General features: G+C 26.8%; 1 protein-coding gene across 1 annotated transcript; it reads right to left on the reverse strand.

Annotated features, from left to right (window-relative positions):
• Positions 1-5,373: 5,373 nt before the first annotated feature.
• Positions 5,374-7,567, reverse strand: OCT59_007705 (uncharacterized protein; the record flags this gene model as incomplete). The annotated part of the gene is made up of 7 exons (XM_025314963.2): positions 5,374-5,700; positions 5,786-5,847; positions 5,945-6,164; positions 6,304-6,638; positions 6,849-6,984; positions 7,066-7,326; positions 7,400-7,567. The coding sequence occupies 7 exons, from the start codon at positions 7,565-7,567 to the stop codon at positions 5,374-5,376; spliced, it is 1,509 nt and encodes a 502-aa protein (XP_025184031.1).
• Between the last annotated feature and the right edge of the window lie 203 nt (positions 7,568-7,770).

The following is a 7,770-nucleotide window of genomic DNA, read 5'->3' on the forward strand; positions in this document are numbered from 1 at the left end:
CTAGCGGCAGTGTTTTATAAAAAAGTGCATATGCAAATAATTACGTATTCTGTGTCAATATCATTGTACCACTGACATGATTTTGATGTCATTCGGGTGATTTTAATTTGATGATTACCCGAATTGTGTTTTACTTGTTGTTACACAAATATTTAAAATTAATATTTAAATAAAGTACTTTAATATTATTATTGTTTTATTTATTTTATAAAAATTACAAGGATTGAGATACATTTCTCAATTAATATACTTCTTGCAACATAATAACATAAATCTCTCTTCGTGATATACAGTAATTTCCAAAATAAATTTTTTTTTTTGTTAGTAACGCATTTCTTTATTTATCATTGTGCCAAACGGACAATAAATAAAGGTCAGAAATACATAGTAATATACAAGTGCAATTAAACTAAAAAACAATACACAGAAAAAGAAAACTAGCCTTTGTAAATCATAATCGTGATCGTAAAATTGAATGTGCATGATTTACACAACCAGCTTTGAATATTATGTAAGCATATTGCTTTTTTATATATTTGAATATTGATATGCTTTGAAATTAAAGACAATCTGAAATCATATTATATACATTTTTAAAATTTCGGAATTATTACCATTTTTAGGTGAACAGTTATTGATTCTTGTAATTAATAGTTCTTTATTCTTGAATAAGAGTGTTCTCGAGCCCCTCAATTGATAGACTGATGAGTGGTCTAGTTAGTCAAAATAATTTAATGAACAAGCAATCTAAAAACCACATCTTCAATCGCTCATCTGATCCAAGCTGAATTGTCTGGCGAAGATCGTTAGTTATCATTTTTTTTTTTGTTTTTTAAATAGTGACGCGTTTTATTAAATAAGTTAAATCAAAAGGATTACATAATTAAATATAAAAACACTTAGAGTATAAGAAAAATAAATTTTCTTATCCCCTATAACTAAGTTTATCCTATTCTAACATTAAATTATTTCTAACTAATCTAAATCAAATTATGTAATACTATCTAGCTAATTTAGGTATTAGGTCCCACCTGTTATTTATATTGTTCCCATCCGTCACTTCCCCTTTCATTTTATCCAACGTTACTAAACTAATTATTTTATTATTATTTTTTTCTAATTTTTCTAAATTTTTTTCTCTTTTTTGTTTTTTATTATTACATTTATTAACGTTCGTTCTTTCTTCTGAAATTTCTTTAATTTTCCTCTTTTTTAATATCATTTTCTCCAATCCTTCTTTCTTTTCCAATTCAGCTATATCTTCACATCTTTTAATCCAAATTCTTCTTTTAATCTCTTCATATATAAAGTTCCATAGTTTCTTAACGACCTCTTTGCTTTCTTTTTTATTAGATAATTTGTTAAAATTTGTATTATATACGCCTCTTACAATTTCCCCGCTCTATTCATTCCTCTCAGAATTACTGAAGGCTGTTCAATAATTCTTATTAATCACAATAGATCGTTAGTTATCATCGATTATATTGCCACGGAGATTTCACGTAAACAGGACCCCGAAATATATAAAAAGGCCAAGAAAATTTTAGGGCCGGAATTATGATAATTTCGGTCGGTATCCAAAAAAGGTAATAGTTTCTGCCAGGAATTGGAAAAGGATTTTCGTATATATATAAATATATATATATTATTTTTTTTTTTTGCGCGGGGTCCTACATAAACCATAATTCTGGTCATGCGGCCCAGACATATTCCAAACCTAATTTTAAAAACAGAATTTTTATTAATTTTTAGCAGCAAGATTTGCTTTATTTATATACTTAATTGTCAGTCAAAAGTTTTTTATAATATAAGTTAATCATTTCTAATATTACTTATATTTTTATAAAAAAATTTAAGTATTTTATATTATTTTTATAAAAAAAAGAAAGAAAAAATTTTCAAATTCGATGCGATGAATGATCGGTAGATGAGATTGGTTAAATGTCACGTGTTCTGCAAAATTCGTTATATCATGAATTCGTTATACTGAGGGCAGACTGTATATTCATTTCGGTAAGTGGATAATTATTACAAGGCACGAAGTATAATATATTTTTTTTATCATACGTTACACATTTTTGTGATATTGGCGAAACTGCGGTATTATAATTTACGACATTTAAAATACAGTAGATTACTTTTTATATTTCAAATTATTTTAAATTTTTTCATAGGGAAACAAATTAAACTTTACTTGATCAAAAGGACACCAATTTTACAAAATTAACTTAAAAGATTTGTAAGGTCTGATTCGAGATTATACTCCCCTACGTAAACCGGAACATGACCATTTACCCTTTGCCCAGTTAAACATCGAAATATTATAGATATTTCTTTAAGTACTAAACATCGGATAAACGAGTAAACAATGGTAATTAAATTGCCGAAAACTGTGATCCAAGTTTCTCAAAAAAAGAAGAAAACCCCCAAAAAAATGTTTAATTTATCTTATCTAGTTGGCTTTTTTGTGTAGGATGGGTCACTTATAAATTATTTATTTGGCCATTTTATATTTCTCTTTTGAGAAGAATTGGCCCGCCATCTGAAACATATTTTTTTTGGAAATTTTAAGTCGTTTTTGACAGAAAAGGCATATTATCTTTATTTTATTTAGTATTTATCAACTCATGTACTATCTTTTATATATTGTATATATATATAGGAACCATATCTTAAGTAGATACAAAAAAATATGGAGTATTGTAAAATTCAATAGAAACCACTTAAAATCCGCATGGAGAAATATGTGGAATCTGAATAGTTCTAATATTTTCCAAATACCCTGTGACAAAACGCGTGATATTTTCGGCGTAGATTCACAAAATTCGATGTGAATTCGCGTATGTGTGGGATTCCACATATTTCTGAACTAATCCATGTGGAATTACGTGAACTGATCTACTTAAAATTTCATGATATAATTGGCCAACTATTTTTATCGCAGATACAAAAATAATCAAAAAACCCCCTGAAATGTGGGACGATATTGTTTTAATTGTCGGTAGAGGTTTTGTACTTGCGGAAAGTGAAGAATAAAGACAGAAAAAAAATGTTGAATCCACAGCTTTCACTTTTAACAATACCAAAGTAATTATACTTCATCGATAAATAATGAATATATTTTAAAATTAATAATTAATCAAATTAATATTTATTTCAATCCAGATAATGGTTCTAATATTTATCTGAGTAGATTCTACCTTAAAAGAGTTAATAGAAGATAAATAAACCAAAGAGAATCTAAAATCAATCTTACTCCCTATATCGTTAGCGTCAGTATGTATAAATATTCGTTTATATTAAAGAAAGTGATCTTTTTATTGGATTTATAAATTATTATCCTTATTTTTATGGTTTATATCCCTATAAGAAATATGTATACGGAAAGGATACGTTTTGTATACATTTTATGTACGTTTCTATAGATTCCGTATACAAATTCCGTATATTTAATAAGCAATTCATTTTTGAACATTTTTTAAAAAAACTAATGTATACGGAAAAAATTAATCATGCGGAATGTATACGGAATTTTTAAACTTAATATTTTTAGAAAATTTTACAAAAATCCCGTATCATTACACGAGATCACGTGATTGTTTATTGATTTGTTATGATACGTTTTTTGTTTTTTTATATAAACCCTTACTTTGATGAGTTAGATCTTCCGATCTTCCTTTCTGTCTTTCCTTTCCTTTCTCTTATCTCTTGTCTTATTTTTGTTATTTTTTCTAAAATTTTCTTCTTTCTTTATCATCCCCCTTTTAAAAAAAAATTTTTTTTCGTACCTCACTTTAAAAAAGTTTTTTTTTCGTCACTCTCCCTTAAAAAAAAAATTTTTGATTTTATTCTTTTATTCCCACTCTTCTTTTTTTAAAAAAAATTTTCTTATTTCTATTTCTATTTCCTCTTTATAAAAAATTTTTTATTATTCTAACTTTGACGTCCTCCCTTTAAAAAAAAATTTTTTTTAACTTTCCTAACTTCGTTACCCCTCTTTTTAAAAAAATATTTTTTTGATTTATTCTTTATTCCCTTTTCTTTTTTTATTTATATTTATCCCTTTTTTTATTTCATAGGCCAGCAGATTTTTTTTTGTGAGAAGATTCAGTTTTCTTTCTTCTTTTTTGTAGATCAGTTTGGGAGTCTTTTCCTTTTTGTAGGATGGTTCAGGATTTTTTTCTTTTTTTAGGTCAGTTCAAATTTTCTTTTTTTTTTTTGTAAGTTGGGTTCAGATTCTTTTCTTTTATAGGTTATTACAGTTTTGTTGCTTCGGAGTCTTCTTTTTTTATAGGTCAGTTTTGGATTTATTTTGTTGTTTTGGTTTCTTTTCATCAGACACTTCATAATTCTTTTCTTTTATGTAGGTCAGACATTCTGGAGTTCTCTTTCTTTTTTTGTAGGAATGCTAACCTTTGGTGACTTGGATGATTGCAGATACTATATGAGGGGGGGGTTTTGTTTCCAATTTAGTTAGACGTTCTTATTGTTTCTTTTTTTTGTTTTTTTGTTTTTTTAGGTTATTTGATTCCAAATGAACCTGAACTTATAGATAATTTTGGTTGCAATAGGTGGTTTTAATAGGGAGGGAATTTTCATAATATATTTGTATTTTGTTTATTTTTTATTTTTTATTTAATTTAATAAAGTAAAATTAGATTTATGAAAATACAATTATAGTAAACTGTAATACAAATAGTAAATTCAGTGACCAAATCGTATAAATTTCGTGATAAAAACAGTGATCAAATCATGTAAATTCCATATGAATCCCGTGCAAATTCCATATCCAAACCATATTTTTAGTGATACGGAATTGTGCATTTTTCCGTATCCTATTATGATACGTTATTTCTAAGGAAAAAAATCGTATGAAAACTTTATAAAAAACGTATCCAATTTTTTTATAGGGTATATCAATGTGATATTCTAATTACTAATAAACTGTTAAGCAAACTTTACAACAAATGCGAGAAAAAGGACGATACTTTCTTCAATTGGATAAAAAACCTTGCCTACCGATAAAAAAAAAAAGCTTTAACCATACGAGTAGAAAAAAACGCAAAATATTTAACTTAAACCTAGATTTACCCAGCGATGATGCTTTACGCTCACGATCACCTGAGGTAAATTTGAAGGGCGGGTAACGCTTTAAAAAAAAAACTGGTTTCTATTTCACACATTTTACCAAGAATTATAATTATTTTTTTATAGATAGGCGACTTAAATGAAGACCATCAAAAAAAATAGATTTATTAAATAAACAACTTTATGCATATATCAATTTACACACAATGAATAAAATAAAATGTATATATTTAAAGTATGAGAATTAAAAAAGATATAAATTATAAATAAATAAATAAATTATTCTTAACCTTCAACTTTAGAAACAATTAATCCAAGATATGGACTAGGCTTACTAACACCTATAGTTCTCTTATTAAATTTAAAACCTTCAATTGGTTGAAAAACAAAATTCCTAATTAACATACTTAATAATATCTTAAATTCAGTTAAAGCTAATTTATTTCCTATACAAGATCTTGTACCGGCGAGGAAAGGTATATAATTTAGATTTGTCACATTTTTAGTTAATGAAGGATCTAACCACCTTTTTGGATCAAAATCATTGGCTGTTGGACCCCAGATTTCAGGTGATTTATGAAGTGCTGAAATGGCCATCATTATTGTAGTATTCTATTTTTAATAATAACAATAAATAATTAATTATTTTGAAATAACAAAATTTTAGCAATATATATATATAAAATAACAAACATACCTTTGGAATTAAATATTCTCCCAAAACTACATCTTTAACATTAGCCCGACCAACTATTGACGCTAAAATAAAAAATTACCAAGTTAATAACCTGAAGATGATTTTATAAATATTTTAAATTAATAAATTAATATAATTAATATAAAAAATAAATTATACCAGGAGAATTTATTCTTAAAATTTCTTTAACTGTGCAATTCAAATACTCCAAAGAATTAATTTCATCATATGTAGGGTTGAAATTTGATTTATCAGGAAAAGCTTTAACTAATTCTTCACGTAATAAGTCTTGCTCATGTGGATGCTGTGCAAGTAAATACAAAGCCCACAAAGTCGAAGCACTAGTGGTTTCATGGCCTGCTATTAGAAATGTCATAATCTGAAGTAATAATGTATGAATATTTTTAAAAAAATGATCGACATAACCGGTAAGGAATTAATGTTAATGCTGGTAATGGTTTGACTTGGAATTATGTAATTCTGCCCGCCGGTTAATTTTTTCTCCTGGTTTTAATTACCTGATATTGTAATTCTTCATCAGTCATTTTCTCTTCAACGGGCAATGTTTTATTAATATTAATTAACAAAGATAGAAGATCGTTGCTTTTCAATTCTCCATTTTTCGCTTCATTATATTTTTCTTCCATCAATTTCTTTGATACTCGCCTAATAATTGCACACGCATTTTTAAAATTCTTGTTCATAGATATCGGAATATCTCTAAAAAATGGGATATAATTCGATAAAATGCTGATGACAAAGCGTAAGGCAGGGTTTGGTCCATTAAAAAGAAAATTATAGGCTTCCGCTAATTCGTTTGAAGTTGTTAACGAATTAAATTCATAATTAAATCCTAAATAAATAAATTGAAATTATTAAACGTCTAGAAATAGTGCCATTAATATCTGGAACGTCTGCGAAAATATATACAGAATAGAATGTGTTGCAATATTTTGATGTAAAAATCATATGTAGTATAAATTATTAATGTCAAAGTTGTTGTAACTGCAGCAACTATACTTGGAAAATATTTAATTTTTGATAAAATTTATCTTTTTCTCACCAACTAAGCCAATGACATCTAAAGTAGCTTTTGAGATATAAGGCGTAAGATTGATGTTAGATTCTCCTTGATTTAATTTATCTTCTAATAACTCTTTTAAAGTAAAAGCCACTCGAATAAATGTTGGAACCATTTCCTAGATTGAAATTAATATGTTTTATTAATTTAATTTAATTATTTATTTTATCTCCTAGTACTAATAATGAAGTATAATTACTTTGATGTTATTATGAGTGAAAGCTGGATTCATCATTTTTCTCTGTCTTTTATGTTCTTCACCTTCCGCAAGTACAAGACCTCTCCCGGCAATTAAAATAGCATCAGCCAAAAAATTAGGAGGTTTAATATAATCATAAACATGATTTAATGTCATATCTTGGATTATTTTTGTATCTGCGACAAAAATAGCTGGCCGATTAAATACTCCATTGAATTTTACAATATTCCCATATTTTTGTACCCACTCAACATGTATGTCCTACATATATATATTCAAAAGATAGTACATGAGTCCATAAAATACTAATTAAAATACTAATAAATAACATTACCTCTTCTGTCAAAAGTGATTTAAAATTCCCAAGTAATATACTATCAGGTGGCGGGCCAGGAACTTTTCCCAAAGGAGAAACATAAAATGGCCAAATAAATAATTTATAAATGACCCATCCTATAACTCCTAACACAAAAAATCCAACTAATGAAGATAAATTAAGCATTTTTTTTTTTTACTTTTTTTTTGGAAGGAAATTTGGTCTTTGGTCATAAATTTTATAGATGTTGTCTCGGTTTCGGTAATTGATTTACCCGTTGTTTACCCGTTGTTTAGTTCTTTAAGGAAAAATCTAAAATTTTCGCAATGGTTTTTATTGGGCAAAAAAGAGAAATGATCGTCATTTGTTTACTGTAACTGGATATTAAC

Source organism: Rhizophagus irregularis, chromosome 15 (assembly GCF_026210795.1).
Source record: "Rhizophagus irregularis chromosome 15, complete sequence".
In the NCBI taxonomy this organism is placed as follows: Eukaryota; Fungi; Glomeromycota; class Glomeromycetes; order Glomerales; family Glomeraceae; genus Rhizophagus; species Rhizophagus irregularis.